Source organism: Vipera ursinii, assembly GCF_947247035.1.
Source record: "Vipera ursinii genome assembly, chromosome: 5".
NCBI classification, from domain to species: domain Eukaryota; kingdom Metazoa; phylum Chordata; class Lepidosauria; order Squamata; family Viperidae; genus Vipera; species Vipera ursinii.
Window position 1 is genome coordinate 37,823,146 of NC_139518.1, and position 11,786 is coordinate 37,834,931.

General features: G+C 39.6%; 1 protein-coding gene across 1 annotated transcript in view; it reads left to right on the forward strand.

Moving 5' to 3' along the window:
• The window catches only part of TF (transferrin), a 33,299-nt gene extending 22,750 nt beyond the window's left edge, over window positions 1-10,549 (forward strand). Inside the window, exons 13-17 of the mRNA XM_083364999.1 lie at window positions 2,422-2,578; window positions 3,891-3,955; window positions 6,442-6,626; window positions 7,151-7,334; window positions 10,333-10,549. Coding sequence (XP_083221125.1) covers window positions 2,422-2,578; window positions 3,891-3,955; window positions 6,442-6,626; window positions 7,151-7,334; window positions 10,333-10,373 — 632 coding nt within the window. The 3' untranslated portion in view covers window positions 10,374-10,549. The remainder of the gene's footprint in view (window positions 1-2,421; window positions 2,579-3,890; window positions 3,956-6,441; window positions 6,627-7,150; window positions 7,335-10,332) is intronic.
• Window positions 10,550-11,786: the final 1,237 nt, after the last annotated feature.

Consider the following 11,786-nt stretch of genomic DNA (forward strand, 5'->3'; position numbering starts at 1 on the left):
TAAACAATGCCCATAGTACAAATTTAAAATTAAAGTCATAATAACAAACCCACCCCATCCCCTCAGGCCAGGCCCGCTTCCTTAAAGAGATGGGTTTTAAGGTCGCGCCGGAAGGAGCGGAGGTCGGGCGCCATCCGGAGCTCTACCGGAAGATGGTTCCATAAGTCCGGTGCACCCACAGAGAACGCTCTCCCCCTGGGGGCCACCAGTCGGCATTCTTTGATAATGGCAACAAATTATGCATATACACTATAATTTTGAAAACCCAAGTTTTCGCACCCCTTGGAATATTGTCTCGTACCCTCAGGAGGTGCAAGCACCCCTGGTTAAGAACCCCTGTTCTAGGGCAACAACTCCTGTAGTTCTAAAGGATTACAAACGGTTAGGTAGTAATTGTGTCTCTCCCCTTCCCCATAACAAATATTTTGCATGGAAAAAGAAAGAAAAAATGATAGGCTATACATGGAAAATATTTATATTTGCTACTTTGGAAAGGGGTCTTATGTAAATTTCCTTTCCTTTCCTTTCCTTTCCTTTCCTTTCCTTTCCTTTCCTTTCCTTTCCTTTCCTTTCCTTTCCTTTCCTTTCCTTTCCTTTCCTTTCCTTTCCTTTCCTTTCCTTTCCTTTCCCTATTCTGTCCTGTCCTGTTCTGTCCTGTCCTGTCCCATCTTCATTTGTGCATTTATGTATTGGGTTGATTAATACAGTACTTTTATCCTCTGATAAGCACTCAAGCTAAAAAAAAACATTTTTTTTACCCAGCATGGATTTGAATTCACAGCCCTTCTTGTGTTAGAAATGAAAATGCTTTACTCTTTTAAAAATGGGGGCATCAGTACATCCAATTTTTTTTGTTAGTGGAAAGAGCAACATTAGCAATATTAATAATGATAGTAAGGAAGAATAGTCCGTGGAGATTTTCATAGTTTCCTTTTCTCTAAGAATCAAAGTTCTGCTATGCCATTATGCATGAAGCAGATTCTCACTTTGGCACACCTTTTTGGTAACGTTTCAGAGACTATCCTAGAGTTCTTTTCTTCTATTACTTTTTAAAAATAAAATAAAATAAAATAACATAAATATTAGGGGTGAGCAAAATGTTTGATCTAAATGTCTTGAGCACATTTTTGGTGAAAAGAGTTTCAGACTTTTCCCCAAAGAACTCAAAACAGGACATTTTGCACTAGAGATTTAGTGAACTTTTAGTAAAATTATCACACTCAAAATGTTTTTAAATAAGACATTTTACATGCCCTGCCCCTAATTAAAATGCTTCTTAAGATATGTGTATATCAGTCCTTAAAATAGTATTCTGCTAAGATAATAAAGGAGTGTAAAAGGAATTTTGCAATATTAGACTACTGCCTTGAAATTTATGAGATAAACTGAACACCAGAAAGCAATAAACATTATGAAAGCTATTCCTAATTCAATTTTTCAATTTTTATCTAAAATGGAATTCCTGATGAAAATTAAATGAAAAACATTTTTATTGTTTTTTTCCTTCAATGATTAGCCGTAACTGCTATATTTCTGAAAATTCTGACACATCACCTATATTATTTAAAAGATGGGTAAAGTGAACTCTAATTAATAATTTATTTTTCTGACTAAAAGCATGAGCAGTCAGTTAAAAACAGTTTCATTGTTCACATTTTGAGGAATGCAGCTGTGTTTCTGGAGAATTATAGATTATTTTGGGGTGCTGTTAGACATATCTCAAAGTATCCATTGTAGCTAGGAGAGACATATATGTCTATGATAGGTTTTTATTAGAAAATTTATTAGTCAGAAAACGTGATCCCAGAGTCGTTCTGATTTGTGAAGGTATGTTTTGTGTATCCTCACAAAATGGCTATCAATGGGAAGACTTGCCTTTCATAAAATGGCTACTTTTTGAACACAGCCAATCACAAAATGTACTTTTTTCCAGAAGATAAACTGGTGATCACCTTATTACCTCTGCAATTGATCCTCTTTACTGAAGCTGGTCATTCTTTGAAAATGATTTATATGAAGTACAAGCATAGTCTTTTCTGTTTAATCTATTATGGCTGAGAGCAAATTATGTGTGTTCATTTCAGTTCCTCTTGATGAACTACGCTGTTGATATTTCCTTAATTTGTAATGGATAAAATCAGTTACATATGATGAAAAGACAGAATTTTGAAGCTTACATTTTTAAGCTGGCCATGCTTTCCAATAACAATATTTTTGGTTTGGGTCCAGATTTTGAAGATCTGGTGTGTCAATATTTTATTACAACTACACGGTTGCTAGACCCCCTAATCTGATGCATTTACCATGCTTTCTGGAGATTACGCAAACTGAAATCCAACACTAGACAACCAGTTGGGGTATGTTACTATATAAGAATATAAACACAAGTATTAAAATGTTTGTTCTCTCATCCCATGCTAGATACATTCTTCACAGAAAGCTGTGCACCAGGAGCACCTCCTGAGTCTCCATTGTGCAAACTGTGCAGAGGCAGCGGTGGTGAAGGTGGCCTCTCTCAGAAACACAAGTGTAAACCTAACAGCAATGAAATATACTATGGTTATATCGGTGCTCTTCGGTAGGTTGCTGTTCCTTGGAATACAATCAGAGGTGGGGAACAATAGCCCCTTTAGGACTTGGAGATTCAACTCCCAGAATTCCTGAGCTAGGAATTCTGGGAGTTGAAGTCCACAAGCCATAAAAGGGCCACAGTTTCCCACCCCCGTGATAGATGAAGGAGAAGACACTTGTTGATCATTCTTCATTTTCCACTTGCAGTTCAGGATTCCTTCCTGTAGATGTTAACCTCTAATAACAGATCTATGTGTTATATATTTGTGGGAATTAAAAAGTCTAATCAACTGAGATAGTAAATGCAAAAGAGTAAACTGTCAGAACAAATAGTTTCAGATGGCTCATAGAAGTCAGCATACTGGAGGGGAAGAAAACGTAACCCTTCACCCTCATGTAGAGTAAAACTGATCTAGGAACAGCTTATCTTGAGATTTTAGAATTACCAAAGCAATTCCTGAATTCTTCCACAGGAAATCTTATAAGGGATTAATTCCAAATCATTGTGTGTTTTGTCTTAATTTGTCACTCTACCACCTAATTTTTAAAAATATTCATTTTTATATTTTATTTTATTATTTTGGAGATATGAAACTACTAAAACAATAACATTTTAAATAATGCCTAGGACTGAGAATCCTAGGCAGATACAAGATTCTGTAGTGTACTTTCCAAACATGATTCTGTCTGCTGGAATCTTCCTTGAAATCTGATTGTGATAAGTTAGTGGAGGCTCTGCACAGAATCATATGAATAGTCTTATTATAGTCTTTTATTATTATTATTATAGGTATTGTCACACACGCTGCAGGACAAAGCCTTAATACTGAAACTAGATTGGAAGTCCTCTTTGGATGCAGCTACTGCCCCACCTAGTGGTATACTGATAACTACTATCCCACAATATAACCATATTATATTGTCTTTGTATCTAGCCATTAAATATTTTATATTAACATGTAGGAAGCAATCCCAGCCATATTACTGTAATATCATAAAGAAACAGGGCATAACCTTTGCAGTTCACAACTATTTATAATTCTTCTTAATTCCAAATTAAAATTCTATGAAAACAGTAGGTGTGAGCTTAAATGGACTCCAGAAGATGGTAGAGGACAGGAAGGCCTAGAGAAACATTGTCCATAGGGTCGCGATGGGTCGGACATGACTTCGCAGCTAACAACAAATGAAAACAGTGCAGGAATGCTTAAATGGCTATTGGTTTTGAATTATTTTTGAAACATTTTTCAGATGAGGAACCTATGGAAGGCAAGAAATGAAATGTGCTACTTACCCTTTTCTTTGGTTGTATTTTCCAGATGCTTGACTGAAGCAGGAGATGTAGCTTTTGTTAAACATACCACCATTACTGAGGTCACAGAAGGTATGGAATCATAAAAATAAATATAAAGTGTTGATCATCTTAGTTTTGATAGTTGAGAAACAGTAGACTGATGAAGGTTGTCAGGCATAATCAAAAGAATGGTAATAATATAACCAATATAGAAACATAATATAATATATAATAATTAATTATAATAAAAATATAACGATAATGTTTATAAGATAAATTAACTGTGGTCCAGAATCACATTGCATTAGAAAGCGTCATCCTATAAAATAAGAAGTACTGGGGTGCTGGAGTTGTACTAGACAAAGTTGAATGCACTTACTCAAGTCAAGATGCAGAATACTAAGGCTGGCCAAGTAATTCTGGGATATCAGGCAGAAAATTCAAGCATCTGTGTTTTTGAAAACCTTAGAGCAGCACAGAAAAAAGAAAAATCTCCCATTGCTACATGCCTCAAATACTTTGTCTCCTCTCCCCTTTTTCTTCTAAGGAACTCTTGGGCGGCATGGGGATCTCTATTGCATAATATCTGCTTACCCATCTGTTCTCCGTAGTGTGCATCTGCTCATACCACCCACCTGTACTCCGTGGTGCCTGCTCACCCACCAGCATCCTGCCCAGACTCCACTATGTATTTCCCCATCTGCACTCTGCAGTATGCATCCACACCCCCTGCTGATACTCTGTAGTGCCTACCTATCCATCTGTCTGCATAGTACAGGTCTCACCTGCATGTAGCTCTTGCCCATCAACCTGCTTGTGAGTGACACAGAAAAAGAATGACTTGCAATTTTCTGCCAGTTCCCCATTGATTTTTCTTGTTGGAGGTCAACAGGAAGTTGACTTCATGTGAGGTCCTTGCTTAACAACCAATGGTCCTGGAGGATTATCAGTGTTGTGTTATGAAGCAGCACAGTCATTAAGCATTATAATTGTATCACTTAACAATGGAAATTCAAATCCCAAATACACTTGTTAAATGAGGACTACCTGTATAATGGGTATGTTAGTTAATGATGGCTTACTGTTGATCTGTGGATAAGATGTGGACAATTTTATCTAAGAAGTTCTAACAAATCAATTTATACCTGGAAATATTCAATGTCTGAAATGTTAGTTTTGAAAGGTTTCAGCACAAGCAGGAGAGACAAGTAGAAATAAATTTCATCCTCAAGCAGTTTTCATTATTGCTTCATAGATACGCATGCAGTGTAAAATTTACTAACATAAACATATTCTACTTCTACATCTAATTTAACTCACATCCAGATATTTTTATTGGCCTAGTAGAAGCCAATTTACAACATTTTCCAATTTCTTAGTTTTGTAGACCTGCTGGATTTTGCTTTTATTTCTGCTTTTGCTTCTTTAAGACAGTTTCCCCTTCTCTCCAAACAACTTTGGCTTTACAGTCTCTTTTGGCAAACTTCTTTGCATAGTATTTTCTTAGTCTACCAGCTCATGTTGTATGTAGATATTCTGTTTCATGGAGATTCTAGAATTGGCTGAATTATTTGGAAGTAAAATGTCTTTTATCTCAGAGTGTAGTCTGTTTCTCCTTAGCTTACACATTGCTCTCAGTGGACTCTGGTTTTTATTGTCAGCCACATAATTCAAGTCTCCCAAGTATACATCTCAATATTATATCCAAAATTAGTAGCCCATTTTGTCATGCAATCTATAACCATATCATACCATCTTGGACTTTTTATATTGCAGGTAAATGTATGAATTTTACTGTTACATTCTTAGATTATTTTTCTTACTACTAGCAGCTTTGTTAAGGAGATGACTTTGCTAGAGTGGTCACTGAGAGCAAAGAGTTTAATTATTATAATTATTTAATTATATTCTTTCTTCCTTTCTACACACACACACACACACACACACACAAACACACACACACACACACACACAGACAGAGAGAGAGAGAGAGAGAGAGAGAGAGAGAGAGAGAGAGAGAGAGAGAGAGCTCTTAAGCTACAAAGTAAAACATTGCATTTATGTCCAAGAATGCCTCTGGATTCTGTGTCCTGAAAGATAAAAAAGAGCTTCAGCCCATGCCTTTGTTCATTAGAATGTGCACAGTTGTCCAGAACAAAAGACAAAATACCAAACAAAAGCTGGTTATTGTAGTGAGCATTTGGTGAAAGGAACAGCTGGGGAGTATCTCTGCTTAGGTATTTTCTGTCTATGTTTCCATGGTAGTCATTTTATGAATATGCTGATCTAGATGAAATGTTAATATATATTGCTGGTCTATGTATATGCCATATGTTTAATAAATAAATATGAACATGCTGACAAAATGTCATGTATACCCACCACTCCAAAGAAGTTTGGAACTATTACATTGTTGTATGGACTGTATCGCTAATGGGATACAAAATGGCATTGGAGGGGGGGCAGCTGGCAAAGTTCCATATCTCCTTTCTGTGGAGTTGGGCTAATAAGGAAAATATATGCATAGTGATGCAGGGAGTCCTTATTCTTGTTAATGATTTTAATCATTTTTATAGGTGAGAACAGACCTGCTTGGGCAAGTGGCTTAACGTCTTCTGATTTTGTTCTTCTGAACCTAAATGGTGAACGTTGTCGTCCTGATGAATATGTTAGATGTGGCTTGGCCCAAGTTTGCAATCATGCAGTAGTATCAAGACCTGAACGAGCAGAAGTGGTTAAAAAAGTGGTACTTGAGCAACAGGTAATCTCTGAATTAAGACTATTATGTTTAATAGTAAAGTTATGTAGCATATATACATGGGAAAGATGTGGGTCAGCTTTCATAGATTGAACATTGTGTCCAACCCGCTATGGCCAACTCAGTGCAGGACAACTTGCCATTGGACAATTCAACAATTCAATTTAGTTATTTAAAATAATTAAAAATGATTTTAATTTTTGTCATTCACATTTCATTTTGTCCCTCCTTTGAATTCTTTATTTAATGATTCTGTTCCACCATTTCTTTCATTAGTATGACTCTTGCCCTATGGAGAGTTGGCTGTGGTGATTTGGCCATGGCAAATTGGCCACAGTGACTTGGCTGTGATGAGTTGGTCGCGAGAAGCATCCATAATATTCCAATAATAAAATTCCTCAATAAATGACAAGCACAAATAAAAAGGAGAAATAGTACCAAATACAATAAATTTGATACACTCACTGGAAACCTATTTATTAATATTATGATAACTACTGAAATCCTGCTTTTGTTAATTTTTACAGAAAAAATTTGGAAGGCATGGGACTGAGAACGATGTCTTCCAGATGTTCCAATCTGAAGCCAAAGATAGTTTGTTCAAAGATGGCACAGAATGCTTAGCTGTTCCAAGTGAAGTTACCTTTGAGGAATATCTTGGGGTGAAATATATGCAGTCTCTTGAAGGACTTGCCAAATGTTCATCTTCAGGTAACAATCTTAGATTAAGATGAATGACATTCATCCATTTCAGTGGTAGAAATTTCCTTTCAAGCTGATTATAAATGTAACTCTGTCAGAATGGAAAACAGGATGTGGGAGGGCATTTCTAGACATTGTAACTAACCCTGTACCTTGTTTTGGTGATGTTTCCCATCACAAATAATATAAGTTTATACTACTTAGTCTGTCAGAACTAGTTTGGTCTAGTGGCTACGGCACCAGGCTAGAAACCAGGAAACCATGAGTTTTAGTTATACTTTAGGCATGAAGCCAGCTGGGTGACCTTGGACCAATTCTCTCTCAGCCCCAGGAAGAAGGTCACTTTCCAAGAAAATTGTAGGGACTAGTCCAGGCAGTTGCCAGGAGTCAAAAGTGACTTTAAGGCACGTGCGAGTGCGCACGCATGCATGCACACACACAAACAGATACACACACACACATTTAATTAATTTAATTTAATTTATTAATATTTCTATACCGCCCTTCTCCTGAAGGACTCAGGGCGGTGTACAGGGCAAGAATAAAATACAAAATTACAAAAGTTAAAAATAATTAAATACATGCCCGTTAAAAGAACAATTAATACATAATAAATAACCCCAATAAAATAATAATAACCCCCCCCCAATCCCCCCTCAGGCCAGGTCGGCTTGTTCGAACAAGTATGTTTTTAGGTCGCGGCAGAAGGAGCGGAGATCGGGCGCCGTCCGGAGCTCAACTGGTAGCTGGTTCCATAATTCTGGGGCGCCCACAGAGAAAGATCTCCCCCTGGGGGCCACCAATCTACATTCTCTGACCGGTGGCACCCTGAGGAGGCCCTCTCTGTGGGAACGTACAGAGCGGAGGGAAGTTGATGCCGGCAGCAGGTGTTCCCTAAGGTACTCCGGACCCCTGCCATGTAGGGCTTTAAACACCATTACTAGTACCTTGAATCTCACCCGGAAGACAACTGGCAACCAATGCAGCTCACGGAGCAGAGGTGTAATGTGGGAGTATCGGGAGACTCCCAACACAACTCTCGCGGCTGCATTCTGTACCAGTTGGAGCCTCCGGGTGGTCCTCAAGGGAAGCCCCATGTAGAGAGCGTTGCAGTAGTCCAGACGAGAGGTCACGAGCGCATGAGTGACCGTGCATAAATCATCCCGGCTTAGATAGGGCCGCAACTGGCGCACCAGGCGAACCTGGGCGAAAGCCCCCCTAGTCACAGCCACCATGTGATCTTCCAAGGTGAGCCGTGAATCTAGGAGGACTCCCAAGTTGCGAGCCCTATCTACGGGGGGGGTAATAATTCACCCCCCATAGAAAGAGATGGGATATCTGAATAGACCTGGGATGAAGGTATGCAAAGCCACTCGGTCTTGTCGGGGTTGAGTTGAAGTCTGTTCCTCCCCATCCAGACCCGAACCGCCTCCAGGCAACGGGACATCACGTTGAGGGCATCACTGGGGTGGTTTGGGGTCGAAAGAAAAAGCTGGGTATCATCAGCATACTGATGATACCCAACTCCAAAGCCACGAATGATCTCACCCAGCGGTTTCATGTAGATGTTGAACAGGAGAGGCGAGAGGACCGACCCCTGAGGAACTCCACAAACGAGAGACCTCGCGGTCGACCTCTGCCCTCCTGTCAACACCGACTGCGAGCGTCCCTGGAGATAGGAGGAGAACCACTGTAAGACCGTGCCTCCCACTCCCAATCCCCTGAGACGCCACAGCAGGATACCATGGTCGATGGTATCGAAAGCCGCTGAGAGGTCTAATAGGACTAGAACAGAGGAATAACCCCTGTCCCGAGCCCTCCAGAGATCATTCACCAGTGCGACCAATGCCGTCTCCGTGCTGTGCCCGGGCCTGAAACCCGATTGGTACGGGTCTAGATAATCCGCTTCATCCAGGACCAAAGGGAGCTGATGCACCACCACACTCTCAACAACCTTCGCAAGAAAGCGAAGGTTGGAGACCGGACGAAAGTTGTTCAATACAGCTGGGTCCAAGGCAGGCTTCTTGAGCAGAGGCCTCACCACCGCCTCTTTCAAGACGGCAGGGAAGCTACCCTCACTCAAAGAAGCTGATATAACTGCTTGGAACCAGCTGCGTGTCCTCTCCCGGGCTGCATAAACCAGCCAGGAAGGGCACGGGTCCAATAAACATGTGGTGGAGCTCAGTCTCCCCATAATCCTGTCCACTTCCTCCGGAGTCACAGAATCAAACTCCTCCCAGGTGATATCGACAAGACCGCCCGTGTCCTGATCGCCAGACTCTGCCCAGTCAGAGTCCAGACCGGTCCGAATCCGAGCGATTTTGTCCGACAGATAATTGTTAAACTCCTCGGCACGACCCTGCAAGGGTTCCTCCCTCACCTCCTGATTAAGGAGGGAGCGAGTCACCCTAAACAGAGCGGCCGGGCGATTATCTGCGGACGCGATAAGGGTAGCGAAGTGATTAGACCTCGCCACCCTTATCGCAGCGAGATAAGACCTAATGTAGGTTCTTAATGTAGGGCTGTTGTTTCTTTTTTAAAAAATAATTAATAGAACCTAACACTACTATGGAATAATTTAAAAGCACTTATAGTGATGATATTTTAATGATGCAGAATAGAATAGGCACCTTTTGAAGGTCTTTTTTCAGTCTCATTATCTATAGAATATGTCTTTTTTGTTTCCATGCTCCCAACAATTTGTAGACTAATGTGGAATTAAACACATAGCTATCAAGTGGTTAGATAAATATTTTCATGGTTTCTCTCCCCACAGCTCCATTATTTCACACGAGTTGTCTTTTAAAAGATGCCATGCTTCAGCCTCCCCAATCTGACATGCTCTAGTTATCTTGGGATGGCAGGGATTCAAACTGGGGCTGGAATAGTCAGTACACCAAAAGATTCTATAATGATTAAACAGTTTGTGGGCCAATCTGTGCTATTGTAGAATAATTTATTTAGATCTGTCTCTTAATTCTTACTTTTTTTCTGTTTTCTTATGAAGAACTCCTTAAGGTCTGCAACTTCCACACTCATGACTGGTGAATATCAAGTTCTTGCAGTGAAATAAAATGGATGCTTCACACTTACTTGCCCCAAGTTGACAAAAGTCTACTTACTTTATTATTCTTTAATACCAACAATTTGTTAAACTTTCCATTATGGCTTTGTAACTCTGTAGAGTGACTAGTGCAAAAAAATAAATAGAATTAACATCTACAGTTTAATTTCTGTTTATTATGATTGTTTATTTTAGTAGCTTGCCTTCATATATTAGCATTTTGTCTCATTTTCTACCAAATAATTCCTTGGACACAAATAATAATAACAAATAATAAGGCAGCTTTATTTGGACCAGCTTTCATCCTGCAACAATACCTTTAACACTATCAAACAACAGCAATTGCTTATCCTAAGTTCTTCAAAAGTGGTCAGTAGGTGGATAATGCCAAATCTGGTCTAAACATCTTGCTGACTATGCAATCAACCATAATAATATGACTTATGACTATTAATTGTTATGGTTCATTGCAGTCAGCCAGATGTTTAGATTGGATTTGGTATTTTTATCCACTTAGCATTTCCCAAGGACGTGGCATAGGAAGCTGTAGTTTGATAGTGCTAGAACTACCATTGCAAGATATAAGCTGTTCCAAATATAGCTGTCTTTTGCAATGGACTGATGGTGATTTTATCAATGTCAGTGGTGTTCAAGTGATACTCCAGATGTTTTGAGATTGTACTCAAGTCACCTATTATTATTGATACTACCGTATCTTCATGACTCTTCTAAACAACAGCAGAGTGGGGGGCCATCCAGATATTGGGGTAATCTTATTCCAGAGGGTGGGCGCTGCTGCAGAGAAGTTATATTTTTAGGGTCACAATAGATCACATTATTTAAACAGTGTGCTGGTCCTGCACAATTGAATTTGCAGGAAAAGTGCTGTGAGAGACTAGTAATCCCCCAAGTAACCAGGCTGTATGCCATGTAGAGTTTTATAAGTAACCAGCACCTCAAATGGCACCTGGAAGCAAACTGGCAACTAGTGCAGCTCACAAAGCACACGTTACATAGACATACCAGGGCATGCCCATCGCTATTCGTGCCACAGCATTCAGGACCAGTTGAAGCTTCTGGGTAGTCTTCAAGAGCAGCTCTATGTAGAGCACATTGCAGTAGTCAAGCTGCAAAGTAACTAGGGCATAAATTATTGTGTACAGGTCTGTGGTTTTGGAAAAGGTGCAACTGGGGCACTAAATGGAGTTGTGCAAAGGCCTTTCTGGCCAAAGCTGAACACCAGTTCTTCAAGCAGGAACTGCAAGTTCAGAACGACCTCATTCCAACTGCATACCAGCTTTGAACAAAAAATATAACAGATTCATAAGCATACTAATTACATTGAATCTCAAGCTGGCAGATGACCTCACCCAGAAGCTTCATGTAGATGTTAACAA